Genomic DNA, 19,944 nt, shown 5'->3' with positions numbered 1-19,944 from the left:
GGAAAGGAATTGGGGATACAAATGGTACTAATTGAGCTCTGGATGCACATTTTAGTCTGAGCTTTGCATAGGCTTAAGTCATTATGATCTTTTTATAATCTGTCCACCCCCCCCCCCCTTTTTAAAGTTTAAAAGTCCTTCCTTTAAACAGGGACTGTCAAACTATGGTTCACAGGGCAAATCCAGCCCACTACCTGCTTTTGGCAATAAAGTTTTATTGGAACATAGCCATATCCATTCATTTACATACTGTCTTTGACTGCTTTTGTACCACAGAGGCAGAGTGACCAGTTGTGACAGAGACTGTATGGCCCCCAAAGCCTGAAATGGGGCCATTCACTGCTTTTCTCTGGTTCTTTATAGACAGAAAAAGTTTTGTGGCCCCTGCTCTAGACCCTTTGCTTTGTGATTAATTCATTTCATGAATTTTTCTTCAATGCTGTATTCAAGTACTTTGCTAGATGCTGAAAAAACAGTCCTTGCACCCAAGGAATTCGTTGTCTTGTGTGGGGGACAGACCACTAATTAATGACACGTCAGTGTATGAAACAAGTTCTAAAATAGAGCTAATCCAGGGGCTTGGTAAAGCAGAATGAGAGTATTCAGTCTGGATTAGGGATTACTGAAGAATTTCTGAAGGAGAAGGCAGGAAGGTTGGCAGGGAGTAGGGTGGGTGGAGGTGTTCCACAGAGGGAGCAGTGTAACACAGAGTCCTATAGGCAAGAGAAGGGTAGATCAGCACAGGGGAGCCATAGCCCATTTATCGTGACTGGAGCAAGCCAGTCTAGGCTGTGGGCCCCAGGCAGCCCACTCTGCTTTTCACCTTTCAGGTCTATGTGTTTATAATCAAGTCTTTGTTTATGAAGAGAAAAGGTTTTCTATTTTTCTTTTTTCTCTTTTGGGGCCAAGACTCATTATCTGTGTTAGGATTCTGGTCAGAGGGGTACAGGTGGTGAAAGAGTAATAGTGCTGTTGATGGATGTGTAAATTGGTATAACTTTTCTGGAATGTAGTATGCATCAGGAGTTTAAAAAGTTCAGACCTTTGATCCAGTACATTCCACTTCTAGGAATCAGGTCCAAGAAAATAATTGAAGATAGAGAAATTATATTTAAGAATTTTTCCAGATATGTTACTTATAATTGTAAAAAAAAAATTGGATTAATTTAAATGTTTAATAGATGATTGGTCAAATAAATTATGATACATCCATAAGGGGGACTAATTATACAATACAAAAATATTAAAAATCCTGTTTTGGGACAATACTTTGTGAGTTAGGAAAATACTTATGATATGTTGTAAAGTGAGAAAAGAAGGAAGCAGAATTATAGCATTCCCCAGTTTTACAAAAGTAAAAAGATAAATTAACATATGTTAATGTGTACTTAGGAGAAAGACTGTAAAAAAGTATTGCAACAGCTGGGGGTAAATAAATCAGTTATTAAAAGTAAATATAATTGGTAATAGGATCATTAGTATGTTAAATTTTATTTATTTTCTAAAGTTATTTTCAGTAAAGAAGTCTGACCAAAAATACTGCTGGTGTCATTGTGTGTCCTATAAACTAGGGCTTCGAACTTTGGATTACTTTAAGAACTTTTTTTTGCCCCCTCCCTCTTTCTTCTTCTCACTTTTTATGGCCTTAAAAATGAATATTTATAAGAGTTTATAAAAACATTGTCACCTTGCTAGTCCCTTTAAATTCTAACCTCATTCAGTGTTCTTAGGTGTGTTTCATCCCCTGCACTTGAGATCAGAACACCCTAGATATACATTTGGTGTTATGTAAATTGTCAAGTGAATGCTATGTACTAAATTTAGCTTGTCTTTTCCTTTCTTCCTTTCCTTTCCTTTCCTTTCCTTTCCTTTCCTTTCCTTTCCTTTCCTTTCCTTTCCTTTCCTTCTTTCCTTTTTTCTTTTTTCTTTTTTCTTTTTTCTCTCTTCTCTTCTCTTCTCCTTTTTCTTTTTCTTTTTCTTTTTTTTTCTTTTTCTTTTTCTTTTTCTTTCTTTTTCTTTTCTTTTTCTTTTCAGTAGCCAGTGTGATTTGTTAGGAAAGTTTGTTTCATAGTTGGGAGCTGCTGACCTCTAGTCTTTTCACGAACTCTGGTGCTTTATCTTCTTCTACTTGTCTTAAGGGCTTTAATCATACAGATGATTATAATCGCTTATAGTGTAAGGAGGCTGGCCCAATAACATGTGTGGTGCATGCACATGTTACGGAAAATCTGCCCTTTTTTTATTTAAAGAATTAATTTTATTCCAAATGTAATTTTCCAAATGTATTTAAAGTGCTAATTAATTCAGTGGGTTGTTTGTTCAGTTTCTGAGCTTGGATGGCTTAGCATGTCTAATGAGAAACATGCCTCTTTTTTATAGTCATGATGGAAAACTGTTTAAAAACCGCAGCAATCACATCTGAGTGACATTAAATAAACTCAGTTCATCATTAATCTGCTACAGGTCTTTTAATTCAGTTTTTAGGCCACAGGTTTGACAGATTTGCCACTTACTTTGAGATCTTTACTATTTATGGTTTTAGGAGTTAAACTTCTTGTCATGAGAAATTAAAACATACATAATTGCACAAATTAATACCATGAATGACCCCAGTGTCCTGTCACCCAGTTTCAAACCTGATTAATTCACTGCCCATCATATTTCAGCCTCCTCAAAGAAAATAAATTCAGTTAATTTAAAGTAAATCTCAGATATCATTCCATTTCTTTAGAATTAGTTTTAAACATTTAAAGGAAAGTATTTGACCAGGCTTGGCTCAGATCTAGCAATTTGTGTTGTTTTGGAGAAGTCACTTTCCTTGTACGGGCCTCCTCGTGCCTTAATCAGTAAAATTAAAGAATTATGAAACTTATGTACTTTCATTGTCCTTTATGGTTCAAATAGTCCACACCTTTATAAAGGTTGTATAACATGACTAATATTGAACTGAAGACATACCACTATAGACAGGTCAAGATGATTGAATGAGATGAAGCACTGGAGGCCTGTTTTTGAGCATGTGCCTGTATGGTTCTTATAATAATAGTAATAATTTACGTAGATACTCTGTTTTCTGATTATTTTCACTTAATAAGGGTATGCATTTTCCATGTCGCTGCAAAGTCCCTGTTTTCATTTTTCATACTTAACTGTTTTTTTAAATCATTTACCTGTTGCTGGACATTTTGGTTGTTCCTAATTTTTCACTGTTATAAATAACTCTGCAGGGAACATCTTGCATATAAATGTTCCTTCTTTTTAGTATTCCTAGGATAAGTTTTCAGAAGTATTTGAATAGTTTCATGTGTATTTGTCCTATTGTGAGACTGCCATACTGTGTCCTCTGAAGTTTATACCACTTCACATTCCACAAGACTAATAGCAGCTATCAGGACACTTGATTTCTTCCTTTATATCCATTTTTCCTTTTTATTTCCCATGTTTTAAATCTCTGTGCCACTTTTTGGGTGTTTTCTCTAGATTTATTTTCTAACTCTGTCATTCTTTTTTTTAGCCACATCGAATCAGTGGTTTGACCCAGACAAGTTTATTTCCATGGATAAATTTTTTTGCTTCCTAGAAGTTTTGTTTTGTTTTGTTTTTTAGATTTCATGTATTTATGTGGAAGAGAGCAAACATAAGCAGGGGAGGGGCAGAGGGAGAGGAGAGAGAATCCTTAGCAGGCTTCATGCTCAGTTTAGTGCAGAGCTCAATGTGGGGCTCAATCCCACAACCTCGAGATCGTGACCCCAGCCAAAACCAAGAGTTGGACACTTAACTGACTGAGGACCTAGGTCCTTGTATACCTTGTAGGTATTTTTTAGATCAATCTGTTATCTTGAGTTGTTGGATCTAATTTCTGCTGTTTATTGTGTCTGCTATCTCTTATACTGTGAGATTTTTTTTTTATACTTTGTGATTTTTGTTTGTGTGGTTATATTCAGTGGGAAGTATCTTCTTTGGAAGTTTCTAATGTTCCTTGAGTTGCATAGCTATCCCAGCAAGGCCCTAAGGGGTATTTCATTCCAGTGGAATCTTTAGATTATTTCTCATTTCTGTAGTGTGCTTGTGATACAGCCAAGCAAATTACCTTCCTAGAAGTTGATTCTTTCCACTCCTCACATGGGCAGAAGCCATTCCTAAGCCATGTCCTTGAGCTTGTGGTTAGAGTTTGTCATGGCTTCTATCTTTGTGCTGGGGGTTGCGTTCTAGCTTCCTTTTTATAGATATGTCTTGGCTCCTGTCAGTATCCTGGTTCCTGTTCCCTCATCAGGTTTAAAACTAGTCTCTATGTTTTAGTTTTCCCAGCGGGCCATTCACTTCAGTGCTGTGTGTTCCTTTGTTGCTTTTTCCATTTGCAGAGTTTCCTATTCTAGTTTTGAGGACCATAATATTTCTGTTTTGTTAAATCTTGGATTTTTGTGTGTTTAGAGCAGGAGTGGGGACATTTAGTGCTTCAGCTCATTCAGCCATTTTGACCTGTCTATAGTGATGGTATGCCTGTACTTTCCCTACCAGGGAAAACTTTATAGAGAGGTTGTTATTTGCTCATGGTCACATGGCTAGTAAATGCCAGTGCTGATAAGCTGAACAAGTTCAGAGTGTATGCTCCTTTTATTACACGGAACTTCCAGTTTGTTTTGGAAGCCGCCCACCCTTACATTAATGGGCATTAGATCTAATGTGCAACAAAACTCATAATTAAGTCACGTATTGGCTTCTGAGGAGATCCCAGAGATATACTTTTTTTTAGAACCAATCATGTATTATATATGATTTGTTTATTATACTCAGGAGACTAGGCATTATAACTGTTAATAATAATCATTAATGATTAGGCCCTTAATATATATCAGGCATTGTGCTTAATCCTTTGTGAACATTTCATATATTAATCATGAACCACCTCCCATTTTATTGCAGCAGAAACAAAATTGCAAAGAGATTAAGTAACTTGCTTGTGATCACATAGTGAGTAATAGGAGAGCCAAGGCTTGAAGCCAGATATGTTTGATTTCAAAGCTTATTATGTTCTATTCCACTTCAGCAGAGCCTCTTTATTAAGTTTTTGAGGCTCATGTTACAGATTATATGTTGGTGAGCCTCAGCCTGCAATAATGTACCCCACCTTGCTGGTTGTTTGGATACTCTACAATTCCCCAGGAGTCCAGAAGAGAAGGACAAATGGTTCTCAAAGGGGTCCTGCTCCGATGATGGGCTTAATGGTGTGTTCCATCTGAGGGAGTTTCAGTTGTGTATATCTGAATATACAATAAAGAATCCAGTTGTAGCTGGGGGAGGGGATCCGAGTGGGAGTGAGATCTGGCCATTTTACAAAGAGACCTCAGGAACATCTGTTAAGAACCGTGAAAAACCATGATAAAATATCAGTATGGGGATTTGGGAAGATTTCTTCTATTTGTGTACATAAGTGTGTTTTTTTTTTTTTTTTGGTAAAGGCTATAGAAGAACGCTGCTAGAAGATCTGAAGTGACAGGAGAGGTTCTAGGTCCATGTCAGGATTGTTGTGCCTTTTCTGGACCAGTAGAGGGAGCTCTGTGACAGATCATGGTTAGAACGGTGTCCCCATCCACATTCACAAATCCCCTTTCTGTGGGAGGCTTTATTCTCCATCAAGACTGTCGTTTATTTATTTTAAAATCTATTTTAAGTAAGCGCAGCAACACTAGGACAGTGTCTTTATTTGATTTAGGTAGGAAATTGGGTACCTCATACTTGGCAAAATTCAAATAAGACGGAAGTCTGCCAAAATGTCTCAAAATAGTTTAAACTTTTTCTCTCTCTTCCCGGATTTCTCAGTAGACCTTCACCAGAACTGACGCTTTCTTTCTGCAGCACGGCACCATGGATGTAATTTTGCAACCATCATGAGCTAAAATGACTAACCAAGGAATTAAATAAAATGTTAAAACTTAAAATTCTGGTGTGGTGGTGACTTGGGGGATGTTATTTGCATATCAAAGTAAATATTAACAATGGCAGCTTACAGTTTTGTTGCCTCTTTAGTTTTCACTAATCTGTTTCCACACTACCCAGAAGTCCGTCTTACTTCTTTCTTTTGATCCTTATATATTTTTCTTTCTTACCAAGGCCTCCGGTACAGTGTTGAAGGGTAGAGGTGGTAGTGGGCATTCTTGTTTGAAAGGCTTGAGTCCATGACATCAATCTTTCAGTCTCCCAGTGGCCCAAGTTCTGACTCAAGCCTTTCAAATTAGACTCTGTGAAAAGGGAGTGAGTGGGTGGTTTCTGTTTAAAACTAACATATCATTCAGAAACTTCCCATTTTTATTCTAGAGCAATGGCCACATTAATCTCTTGGAAGTAGGATTTTAAAGCGAGTGGCATACTCAAGAGCATGGTTTGGGCAAATTCCTGTGATAGTATTATGTGGTGAAAACACTGTGCATTTGTAGTTCCCCAGAAGTTCCTAAGTCTCATGAAGGCCCTAATTGTTGCCATAAGTTTCCTCATGTCAAAACCAAAGCCCAAGCTCTTGTTGAAATGACTTTATTTCAGCACCGTCCATCAGATACTAATTTCGGAGTTGCAGAAGATGGAAATTCTTGACTCAAAGCCTAGTTTCTTTACACTTGCAGTTGTCTAGAGGGGATTGTTTAAACATTGCTTCCCTCGTGTGTTCCCTATCTCATTCTCCCTGGCCCCAATGATAGCATTTTGCAAGGGTGGTAAATAAGACATAAAGTACTGCAGGTATTTTAACATTTATTTTACCACAATAGCCTTACTATACAATTTCTGATCCCCTCAGGGTGTTTAAAACTATTGTTGGACAATATTACGCATCTGTATGTGTTTTTGCCACTTTCTGCAGTGTCTGAGAGTGTTGCATGCATTGGCACCAAAGCTAAAACTTTAAAACGTTCCGTTTTGTTAGAAATGTATCTCTTAATAAAGGTAAGAGAAAGAAAAGGGGACTGTGGAAAGAACATTAATCTTTGGATTCAGTCTTTGCTTTGAAACTTGCTCAGAATCTTACATACCTCATTCTGCCTCAGCAGGTTACTTCCCTCTTCTTTGAGCCTTTTTCCATAGTCTGAAAAAATGCGGCATAAAAGTTCCTACTTCGGGGATCCCTGGGTGGCGCAGTGGTTTGGCGCCTGCCTTTGGCCCAGGGCACGATCCTGGAGACCCGGGATCGAATCCCACGTCAGGCTCCCGGTGCATGGAGCCTGCTTCTCCCTCTGCCTGTGTCTCTGCCTCTCTCTCTCTCTGTGACTATCATAAATAAATAAAATAAAAAAAAAAAATTAAAAAAAAAAAAAAAAAGTTCCTACTTCATAGTACTGTTAAGATGATATAAAATAATAAATAAAATACTAAGCCTGTAAATGCTTAAAAATGGTAAGTAATATACATTTATGAGTCTCCTGATGAATGACAGTGGCTTTTTAATTGGACCAAGGCTGCTTTTCTCATCCTCATTCCTTTTCTCTTGCTTGCTATGTTTTTATGTTTCATTCTTGGTATTAATGGTGTTTTGTAAACACCACCTCTTTGCCTGTGCAACTGGCATGAAAATGATTGATCTAAAGGAAGGTTATTTTGTCAGTTTCCGTAATGTTTTAAAAATGTGTGTAGTGAAAGAAAGAGAGTGACTGTGTGTGTGTTTCACATTCCTTGGCAATAAGATACAGGTGCATTGAGAATCTGTTAAATAGCTCAAAATACACGATGGCAGATTTTAAAGAGGCTAGGCTTTGGATTTACCTGAGCCTTCCTTTGTTAAGTTTCAAACTGTTATCTTAATACTGTGGAATTTATTACTGACTCGATTTTTTTTTTCTCTCCCCAAAAGATAGTTGTGGTTCACCATGCACTTATCATAAGCTTTCTCCTGGGTGGGATTTGCACTAAAAGAGCAGACTCTTGGTCCTTAGTCTTTTCTCACAATTGCACAAATAAGTCAAGGTCATCCTGAATTGAGACTAAATCCTAATTGTTTGTGCAGTTTTTCTAATTGTGTCCAGATGTTGGGCTCAATTTTATCTTTGGAAACCATTAACATTCTTGATTCTTTTGGGATGAGCCAAAAAGCACAGACACATGGTGCCTGAAAATTCATTTGAAACACCCTGCCAGACCACATATTAGGATATGAAAGTACCAGATCTCAGTGTGACTTGGGTGAAGGGCTCAAGGTCTATATTTTTGGGAAGATAAAGGTGCTCCGTTATAGTTAAATTGGTAAAAGGAGAGCCAAGAATAGCCATGTGGGAAGTGTATTTTCTAAGAGAGAGCAGTAGCATGAAAGTAATGAAGAACAGGGGAAAGTGAGTCCTAAAAGATATGCTTTGGCTCTAATGCCTAAGAGGCAGATAAATCAGTTCTGACTGATTAGGGGAATGTATTTCTCTGGTGCTCTAAGCTGTTCTGACCTGCCTACTCTTGTTCAGCAAAGGAATGGAGATGTATTTTGATCAACTTAAATGGCTCGATATAGAAAAAGTAGGTGCTTCTCTTAAATGTTCATGCTGTAAGAAACATCAACTTGGAATCTATTTATTAACATAAATATCTAATGCCAGCCAAAAAGTATTTATTAGGTAGTCACTTATGTCGTTACTGTGTAATGTACAAAAGCCAAATGAGGCATTGTTGCTGACCAGGAATTTATAGGTTTAAAGGGGAAGGATGACATTTGTCATTGCCATTACCTAATATTTATGGAGAGCCTGCTGTACTGTAACTATTCTTTGTCATTCCTTGTATGCCTGGGACGTTACTCTGCATGATTCAGATTATGATATTTGATGTTGACATAACTTAGTTGAGAATATAGGACCTCTATGTATTTTTTTTTTTAATTTTTATTTATTTATGATAGTCACAGAGAGAGAGAGAAACAGGCAGAGGGAGAAACAGGCTCCATGCACTGGGAGCCCAATGTGGGATTCGATCCCGGGTCTCCAGGATCGCGCCCTGGGCCAAAGGCAGGCGCCAAACCGCTGCGCCACCCAGGGATCCCAGGACCTCTATGTATTGAAGGTGGTATAATACTAGGCCAAATGCTGGGCAAGTGGTACAGACAAGTATTAAAGGTTTTGTGAGAAGGAAAACAAAGGACTTAGATGCGCAGCCTGAGTGAGGCTATTTTAGCAAGTGCAAAGTCAGAAATGTAAATATATATATTGAATATTCATTTTGGCTGAGGTGGGTTTTGACCAGACATTGAAGGACTTTGAATGCCACAGAAAGAAGTTTGAACCTGATTCAGCAGGTAGTAAATAGGGTAATATAAAGATATTTTGATCAGAGAAGTAATAGAACAAGATGGTTTTTTAGGAGAGTCAGTGGGATGATGTGGAGTTTGAAAAGGCCAGAAAAGAGAAGACCAGTTAGGAAATTTTTGTAATAACCAAGGTATGGATCATTCTTACTTGTCAACCTTCTGTATCTTTTTAAATGTGCTACCTCTATTGCTCTAGTTAGTAATCTTTTGAAATTTGAATTTAGATCTCTTTGAATAGATATGTGGCAGCTCACTAGACTTAAGGAAGTAAGGACCACTGCCCAGAAGTCACGTTGATTTACATAGAGGCAATTGCCAAAATTAGTTAACTAGGAGAGTTATTCCGGTTGGCCTCCAGGGAATCATATAACTGATGATTCCAGCGGTTCTTAGTGGTTTCAAAGAGCCTTCAGAGGAATATTTATGAGCAGACATAGAAACTTGGATAATAACTTGTGTAATAAAATGAGTTACTACGTGGAAAGCACTTAAGTGCCCAGTAACAAAAACAAAAACAAAAATCACACAAAAACAAAGTTTAATAAAGGTTAGATTAAAAATCAAAACGAACAATCCTCTGATAAGGCATATTATTCCAAGCCAGAAGAAAACATTTGAGGGATTACTCGAAAAAAAAACTTATTTTTTTTCTCACAAATATTTGTATATGAAACAGAAAAAAATGCAGACTCTACTTCTCTAATTTTAAACAAAATTAATTACTATTAAGGTAGAAAAGAGTTATTATTGTGGAAATTAAGGACAGAGTAGTGACCATTATGCTTTACGTATTGTCAGTCTTATAAAAATGAATATGAACATGAAAGGACATAAAGTTCAATGTCAACCGGGTGGTCACTCCAAAGGCAAAGGTGGCTTCAGTCTTTGGTCAAGCTCTGTCCCAGTTAGGACTACCCTGGCATTGTGTCATACCTTGTATGAATCCAAAAATCAAAGTAGATTGTAGAGGACAGGGGTCTTTCTTCTTTTTTAAAAATTGAATTATTGATCTATAACTCACATATCATGTAGTTGATTCTTTTAAAATATACAGTTCAGTGGATTTTAGTATACTTACTGAGTTGTGCACCCATCACCACAATGTAGTTTTTAAAGATGTATTTTTTTAATTGAGATGCGATTCACAAAAGAGAGCTATAATTTACATATCATAAAAAATCACCATTTTAATGATCCAGTCCTGTGAGGTTTAGTGTATTAACAAAGTTGTGCAACCATAGCCACTGTTGAATTTCAGACATTTTCTTCATGCCCCCGCCAAAACCCACAATCCTGTTAGCAGTCTCTTCTTATGACCCCCTCTGCCCCTCTTCCCAGGCAGCCATTCATCTGCTTTCTATCTCTATGGGTTTGCCTATTCTGGACATTTTATGTAAATGAACTCCTACAAAATGTGGCCTTTGTGTTTGGCATCTTCCACTTAATGTTTTCAAGGTTGATCCATGTTGTGGCATCTGTCAGCACTTTATTCCTTTTTATGGCTGAATAATCCCATTGTATGGATGATACTCTATATTGTTGATGCTCTGATTTTAGAGAATTCTGGTCATCAGCAGAAGAAACTCCATACTCATTAGCAGTGACTTGACATCCCACCCGTTCACCCCACGGGCCTAGGTGGCTGGCTACTAATCTACTTCCTGTCTCTACAGATTTGCCTGTCCTGAATTCGTGTAGAGTCATGGAATAGTGGTCTTTTGTGAGTGGCTCTTTTCACTTAGCATAATACTTTTTGGGTTCATCCTGTGTTGTAGCCCATGTGAGTACTTCAGTCCTTTTCATTGTGGAATAATATTCTCTTGTATGGTTATACCATATTTTATTTACCCATTCTCCAGCTGATAGACATTGGGTTATTGGGTCCTTCTGTTTTTAGCATTTTCCAAAGAAAAATGAATATGGGAATTAACTCCTGGTCTGTGAGCTTAGACAGATTGTCCATTGAGCTTACCATGTGCTGCTTACAAAGAAAAATGAGTCAGTCATAGTATAGGAATTCATGCACTTCCTGTGTCAGATAAAAGAATCAGAGCAAAGGACAGCTGTTTGGAAAATTAGACTATTCTGCTCTGTCCAGTCCCCCCATAGCTTCAGGTTTTTGGCATTATCAGTCAGCTGAGCGTCTTTATTTCCTGGGATACATCTGAAAAAATACCCTGGCTCACATTGAAACAGAAAGCCCACCAGCCATCTGAAGCCCTGGGGACAGCATTGCCTTTAATCAGCTTGGACTGATTCTGTTATGCTTCTCAGTACTGACGGGCTATTGTCCAACACACTTGATCATCTAGCTCAGGAGGGCTAAAGAAAAGTTCAAAGATAAGGTTACTGGGAAAATTCCATTCCCCTACTCATTCTACACTCAATGGCAGTTCTGACATGTCAAGAGTTTTCTTTTTTCTTTTTTTTTTTAAAGAGTTTTCATTTTGATGTCAGAAAATTTGCAATATAAGATTTGCAGCTCACCAAACCTAAAATCTGATGATCAGGGTTCAGTCCTGTCCTTGTTAATAATGAACTACATAATTTTAGGCAAATTTCTCATCTGTAAGGTGGGAATAATAACACATACCTCTAAAGATTTGAGGATTAAGTGAAATGGTACATCGTCTAGTACTTGGTGCCTAATAAGTGCAGGTCTTCCTCCCTCCTACTTCATTTACATGTTATTCATGAAGTTTGGTTAGGAACATCATGCAAAAGTACCGAGTAAACAGCCTGAAACTTAGAAGGTATTCTATAAACCTTAGTTAAATTTGAACCTGAGTTCTCAAAGAATAGAACTTTTTGTAGATAGAGAGTGGTGTGTGTGTGTGTGTGTGTGGGAGGAGACACAACAGACACCATCTGGTTAGTTTTTACTTTGTAACAAACCACTTCTAATTTAGTGGCCTGGCTGTGCAGCTGTGGTGGTATAGTGGTGAATATAGCTTATTTCCCAAGCTTGATGCCAGCTGCTGTGATGGTGGCCATGGCTGGTTGACTCATGAAGACCTCTGTTGACTGGAGCTCACATGGTATTTGCCATTCAGCGGGCTCAGGTTTATTTACATGGTAGTAGGATGCACAAGCAGGTAGTAGGATGCACAAGCAGGAAGGAGGGGCAGAGGGACAAGCAGACTCCCTGCTGAGCAGGGAGCCAGACGCAGGACTCCATCCCTGGATCATGGAATCATGACCTGAGTCAAAGGCAGACGCCTAATCGACTGGCCACGATTGGGCCATGTTCCAAAAAGGAACATGGGAAAAAGCGGCAGGTGCCCCTTATTTAGAATAATTATCATCTATAAAATCAGAGTGAGAACAGGTGCTGTAATTTAATTACTGTGCCAAAATGTTGGTCACAGTAGGGGTGCTGACTGCTCCATATAAACTTAATCCAAGAAGCCCTCTAACACATAAAGAGTTTTGTGATACAGGCAGCTAATTTCTGGAATCACTCAGGAATCTCAAATACACCTTTTTTTTTTTAATGTATGCTGATTCTTGCCAGTTGAGTTTTGGCTTCCCCTACCAGCTCATTCATTCATATCTTCAGCTTTAGTTATATAAAACATTTTTATAACCAGCATTTCTAGATAATATCTTTATTATTTATTATTCCCTGCTCCTTCCCTCCCTCCAAAATAACCCCACTAACAACAACAAAACTCAAAGAGTCAGAGACAGTCTTGTCACAAGTATTTTATTAAGTCCCATTTTTTGCTTTGGTCTGGTCTTTGATTTATGCCCATACACATCTCAATTATGGCATATTTGATTTATTTATTTACTAAATATTTTATTTATTTATTTATTTATTTATTTATTTATTTATTTATTTATTAAATTTTTATTTGTTTATGATAGTCACACAGAGAGAGAGAGAGGCAGAGACACAGGCAGAGGGAGAAGCAGGCTCCATGCACCGGGAGCCCGACGTGGGATTTGATCCCGGGTCTCCAGGATCGCACCCTGGGCCAAAGGCAGGCGCCAAACCGCTGCGCCACCCAGGGATCCCCTAAAGATTTTTTTAAAAGATTTTATTTATTATTCATGAGAGACACACAGAGAGAGGCAGAGACATAGGCAGAGGGAGAAGCAGGCTCCATGCAGGACTCCATCCTGGGTCTCAAGGATCACGCCCTGGGCCGAAGGCAGGCGCTAAACCGCTGAGCCACCCCGGGATCCCCTACTAAAGATTTTATTTACTTATTCAAAAGAGAACATGGGTGGGATCCCTGGGTGGCACAGCGGTTTGGCCCCTGCCTTTGGCCCAGGGCGCGATCCTGGAGACCCGGGATCGAATCCCATGTCGGGCTCCCGGTGCATGGAGCCTGCTTCTCCCTCTGCCTGTGTCTCTGCCTCTCTCTCTCTCTGTGACTATCATAAATAAATAAAAAAAAAAATTAAAAAAAAATAAAAAATAAAAAAAAATAAAAAAAAAACAAAAACAAAAGAGAACATGGGTGAGCGAGGGGAGGAGCAGAGAGACAAGCAGGCTCTGTGCTGAGCATGGAAGTCCAATGTGGGGCTCAATGTAGGCTTGAACCCAGGATCCTGAGATTGTGACCTGAGCTGAAACTAAAAGTCAGACACTCAACTGACTGAGCCACGCAGGCACCCCTGAGCCATATTTTAGATCAGAGGTTATCAAGTGTCATGATCCCTCTGGAGATAAGAACTGTTTTTCAGTGGTTATTGGTAACTGAGCACAAATATGTTTTCATAAGCTACTGCCAACTCATAGAATTGTGAAATTTTCAGAGCTGCAAAGGAACATGAGAAGTATTGATCCAGTGGCCTCTTTTTGTAGATTGGAATCTATGGCTTTCCCAGGATTTTATAGTCAGACCTAAATCTAGATCTTTGAACTCCAGGATAGGGATTTTTTTAGTGCTGTCTCCAAAATCAACTTTAGCCTTACTGTAATCTCATACATGTGGCCATTTAATCACTTGACTATAATTATGTTTTTTATACATGTGTGAATTTTACCTCCAGTTCTGTCTGAATGTGGGATTGGACCAAAGTTATCTTATTACAAAATTCTCTAGGTTTTGGAGCTTTGGTCTTTAATAAACGTCAGGTATAATCAAGTCCCTGGTATTAATATAAATAGATGAAAGCAAAGATGTTTTAGATAGTTTCTTACTTGTAACCCTTCACTTTTGAAAGAGACAAATAATAGTTGGTAATTTACCTTCAAAAGTATTAGAAAGTTTCAGCTGACCTGGGAAGGGCTGTCGTCATCAAATAAGAGAAAAAAACTCAAATTTAAAGAAAACTTGTGTTTCATTTTCTCTTCTAAACAGTGATAGAAATTCCTATTTTATTTTATTTTTTAAAGATTTATTTATTCATGAGAGACAGAGAGAGAGAGAGAGGCAGAGACACAGTCAGAGGGAGAAGCAGGCTCCTCACAGGGAGCCTGATGTGGGACTCGATCCTGAGATTCCAGGATCACACCCTGAGCTGAAGGCAGGCGCTAAACCGTTGAGCCACCCAGGGATCCACCAGTGATAGAAATTAGACAAATGATTATACTCTAGCCTAACAAACCTAAACATATGGTTTAGAATTAGACCATAGAAAGGCTATTATCTTTAATGTTTCATCCCTGGTGTAGAGACTTGAATTTCTAAGATACACCTGTATTGCAACTGAAAGGAGCAAATGAAGCATCAGAGCAATATAGAGTACAATTACACAATTTTTATCATTGGATGTGATGCTTTAAAAAAATGATATCTTTGTGGTTTTTGTAACAATCCCACAGGAGAACATATTTTAAATTATCTGTTATTTCTGTCCAGAGTTGCCATTTTTATTGAACTCAATTAAGTCATTTCTCTGTGCATATATAAAGATGAATGGGTAAACAAACATAAAATGATAGAAATAATGAGAAGTTGGTGTGGAATGTGTGTAGCTTACTCTCAAACATTGTGTCTTTTCTAAGAAAGAAGATAATCTGTGTATATTTCTTAAAAAAGAAGATACCCTTTTGTTACGATAATAACAGTTTTCAAGTGGTACAGTCTCTTTTGACAGTACCTCCCTCTCCCAAACCCCTTCACTGTTTGATTATTACTCCTAGCTTAATGAGTAATCTTTTTATTCCGTGAGATCTTTTTGGTGCTGAAAGTGCCCCACAATTTACCAGTGGGAGCCCCTCAAGGTGGCTTCTATTTCCTGGTGATATGTTCCCATTAGTTTTTGAGTACTTGCTTGCTTTTTATGGCACAAATGTTCCAGGCCCACTCTTAGACCTGGAGTTAGCTATTTCCCTTAAGAAGCTTTAGTTCCTCTGAGTGGGGAATGGGATTTGCAAACCAAGATCTGAGCACCAGGTGTGCTCATTGATAATGAGGTGTTACTGCTTTAAGACTTTAATGAAAGAAGGTTGGAATTTTTTTTCTAAGTATGAGCTCACATTCATACCTCCAGTTCAAATACAACACACCAGGATTCTTTGTACCTTCCCTATTTCATACTTTGATGTTTAGCTCTTGCCACGTCCCCTTTTAGAACTTGTACTATTTTGCACTCCTAGTTCAGCAATGTATGAGTATGCTTGTGTACCCACAGCCTTACCAACAGCTTTTGAATTCTTGTCCTTTTGAAATATAAGAAATCACATCTCTAAATGGTTTTGATTTGAGTTTCTCTTACTGTGTGTGAACCTACGCATTTTTTTTCATGTTTAAGGACTAATTGAATAACTTTCTGTGTATATGGTTGAACAACACAGATTTGAACTCTGTGGGCCCATTTATGTGCAGGTTTTTTCAATAAATATAGTATAGTACTGTAAGTGTATTTTCTTTTCCTTATGATTTTTTTTTTGAGAGATTTACTCATTTATTTGAGAGAGTGAGCAAGTGAGAGAGAGACAGCACGAGCAAGGGGAGAGGGAGAAGCAGACTCCCCACTGAGCAGGAAGCCAGATGCGGGGCTCTATCCCAGGACTCCGGGATCATGATCTGAACCAAAGGCAGGCACTTAACCAACTGGGCCACCCAGGGGCCCCTCCTTATGATTTTCTTAATAACTTTTTCTTTTCTCTAGCTTCCATTATTATAAGAATGCAGCATATAATATTTATACAAAATGTATGTTCATTGACTGTTTATGTTCTCAGTAAGGCTTCAGATCAACAGCAGGCTATTAATAGTTAAGTTTTGGAGGAGTCCAAACTTATACATGATTTTTCAGCTGCATGGGAGTCAGTGCCCTAACCCCTGCTTTGTTCAAGGGTCAACCATACTATCCTTTCAAGGCTTTAGCCCATTTTTCTACCTTTTTTGGGTCTTCTTTTGGTAGATTTTAGGAAATGTGTGTGTGTGTGGGGAGGGGGGAACTTACCTGCCTCATACCAAGAACAACTCATACATTTTTTTAAAGAGCTTTCTTTAAAAAAATTTATGGTACACGTTGCAAATATTTTCTTCCAGTTCTCCATTTGTCTTTTGTCTTGGCTTATATGTGTACTTACTAATTTTAAAAAATGTATGGGGTTTTCTTCACACAAAAGGTTTTTATTTATCCATGTTTCATTGCATCTGGTTTTTTTTTTCATAGTCAGAAACCACACCCAGGCCTCAAGTGTATCCACACCAGTTTTCTTGTAGTATTTATAGTTCCCGTCCTTGTAGTAAAAGCTCTCACCCATGTGGAGTTTCCTGGTTTAAAATGTGAGGTGTAGATCCAATTCAGTCCTTTTCCAAATAACTAGCTATTTGGAAAGCCTTTGGGCTCACTATTTTGCTTCAAGACTTTCTGCTCTGTTCAGCTGGTTGGTCGACATGTCTAGCCACGAGATTCCATATGAAAGAACACTGTATACTGTATGTGGTAACAGTCGGTAGTACCACCACCCTCGTGTGATTCCAGGAGGCTCGCTAAATGCTCTTTCTGTGTAGGACCATGTGTAGGCTTGCTGAGGGTTTTTCTGGTCCAGGGGGAGGGGACTGATCAAGAGGACTTGTCAACAAATCCCAAACAGCTCTACTTAATACAGGTTTTATTTTGTTGTAGTTCCTTCAGAACTAGATGATAAAATAATACCATAAATTTAACTTAAAAATTAAATCAAACAATCATGAAAAGCATTTAACATCACACCTAGAATAAACAGAACAACACACACTTAGCACATAATTATTGGCTGGTCTTAGCAAACACTGTGTTTAATCACTAATAAGTCAGGAGGCAACAGTGAAATAGGCTTTTGGCAGCATCTGCAAGTGGGCAAATCTGGGATTGGCTGCTTTGAACTTGGCAGTGGTCAAAGTGATATGACAAACGTCTGAGAGGCAGTCAGGGTGCTGGCTTGAAGCTGGACCAGGCAGACATCAGCAGATAAGAGTACGTGGAACAAGAATGTCTGGAGAGAAACATGTGCTGGTCTCTATATTCTAGTTCCCTTCCATCCACTTGTTAGGGCTTTGAACCTTCTGGTCTTTTTTCCTGGTTATTGGGAAAAAGGGCGATATAAACCCACATGTTCATGGAAAGCAATGGGAAAAACTTCCATACTTCCCAGTATTAAAATACTAATCAGAAGCAGAAACCACTTGGACATGTGAAGTAGGTATGTTCAGCTAGCTAGGCTGTAAGTCATGCCAGGTAAAAGTATTCTTTTTGCCACCACTAACCAGTAACTTCTGTAGTTTGCTCCCTTTGGCAGCTGCTACTAGTAACTGCTGAATCTTTCCTCAGGTATGTTTAGGGTCCAGCCTAAGTACCCCCCTACCCATCTTCCCTAACCACCCCAGCTTACAAGATCTCCCCATGAGATCTTGAGATCTACTATGAGAGACAAGTCCTGTTAACATTTTGGTATTTTTCTTTCATTTTTTTTCCTCCTGTGTATATGATTTTACAGAGTTGAGATCATGTTCTGTATATAATATTGTATCCTATCTTCAATTTTTAGCATTATTGTAAGCCATTTGTAAATAGGGTTTTTTTTTTACAAAAAAAAAAGATTTTATGTATTTATTCATGAGAGACACACAGAGAGAGGCAGAGACATAGGCAGAGGGAGAAGCAGGCTCCATGCAGGGAGCCCGATGTGGAACTTGATCCCCAGACCTGGATCACACCCTGATCCAAAAGCAGACACTTAACCACTGAGCCACCCAATTGCCCCTGTGAATAGGGTTTTAAAATTACATAATATTTCCTGGAGTGGATGGAATATGATTTACTTATATTTGCTTTTTTGTGCATATCTTTCTAGTCCAGTTGGATCAAGAGAATCTCAAAGGGAAGTCACTCTACTGTCTTATCCCCCTTCCCTATTCCATTAGCTATAGAAAATGTTATCTATGTAGGTGATAAGTAGCTGTGCTTGCTTTTCTGTTTTCAGTCTAAATATCATGGGAACTTTTTGCTATAGGAGACCCCAAAAGTACTACTTGCAGCTTACTCAGAATTGTTATATCACCCCAGAAAAACGGTGCCTGGGGAAATATTTGCATGTATTTAAGGGGACCCATAAATCCTTTGAAATTCTGTGAGAAGCAGGTGGTGTGAGCATTTTTTCATTTTCCTGTGGTTTTCACTAAATTCTCCTGGAAGTCCTTATCTAGTAAAAAGCCACTGACACAGAGCCTGAAGCCCATCTGTATTCATTAAACTCTGAAATCGAAGATACTATTTTTGCCTTTTATTGTTCTTGTTTTCAGGAAGGGATGAGACCATGCAGCCTGCAAAACCATCTTTCCTTGAATATTTTGAACAAAAAGAAAAAGAAAACCAGATCCACAGCTTTGGCCAGAGTGTCCCTGGCCCCCTGAGGAACTCCTCGGATTGGAAAGTACCGCAGGATGGAGACTATGAGTTCGTAAGTAGTGCTCGAAGTGAACTGTTGTGTCTGCTGGGGACGGTTTTTTGCCATATTGCACATCCACTTTTGTCACTTCACCAAAAGTGCCAGAGCGTTTCTTGTACGGTGCAAGCCTCTGGCCTTCCCGCAGCAGCCCCCCGGGCTGAGGGCCTCATGGGTTTGAGACTGCATTTTGACCGACGTTTGAGCAGTTCTGGGACTCCTGATTAGTGGCATCTTCTTAGCTTTAAAAATCCTTTGTTAACTTGCCATTTTTCTTTTGTTGAGTTTGGTATTGTTAACAGTAAAGAAATGCCGAGTGAGGATGCACTGTTTTGCGTAGTTTATTTGGGATTGTGACTTTAAGAGTGAGACTGGAGAGCAGCTCATGCTGATGTGTAGCATCTTGCTGTTTTGCTAACCATTATCCTAATTTTAGGCCCTCGGAGAGGATCACTCTGAATTTTGCCTAAGGATGAATATTAATTGTTCCAAAGTGTCTAATGAAAAACTGGGTGTGTTTTTCCTTCTCTGCAATGGAACATTCTCCCTTAACCACAGACACTTGGTAATGTTCACAGAGATTTAATGAGTAGAAGCAATAAAAAAATTGGGGGGAAAAGTAAGCTAAGGAGTCTGCATTCCTTTTCTGAATATTTTTAGGAAAGAATGTTCTCTTTAGGGATTTTTTTCACTTTTATACTTTCAAATTCTGTCATGGTTCTGTTGTTGTTTATAAAAGACCTGAGATTGGGCATCATAATTGGATTCTGGGAGGCCTTTCTATCTTGGCTTTCCATTCTCCCTGTTCACTGGCCTCAAGGTGATGACATCCTTC

The 19,944-nt window shown here is 38.5% G+C and overlaps 1 protein-coding gene across 1 annotated transcript in view; it reads left to right on the top strand.

Moving 5' to 3' along the window:
• LOC119879477 (serine/threonine-protein kinase 4-like) overlaps positions 1-19,337 on the top strand; it is a 38,950-nt gene extending 19,613 nt beyond the window's left edge. The window contains exon 9 of the mRNA XM_038589736.1: positions 18,967-19,337. Coding sequence (XP_038445664.1) covers positions 18,967-19,337 — 371 coding nt within the window. The remainder of the gene's footprint in view (positions 1-18,966) is intronic.
• The last annotated feature ends 607 nt before the right edge of the window (positions 19,338-19,944 follow it).

Source organism: Canis lupus, unplaced genomic scaffold, assembly GCF_011100685.1.
Source record: "Canis lupus familiaris isolate Mischka breed German Shepherd unplaced genomic scaffold, alternate assembly UU_Cfam_GSD_1.0 chrUn_S89H248, whole genome shotgun sequence".
NCBI lineage: Eukaryota > Metazoa > Chordata > Mammalia > Carnivora > Canidae > Canis > Canis lupus.
This window is presented reverse-complemented; position numbering and strand designations above follow the sequence as displayed.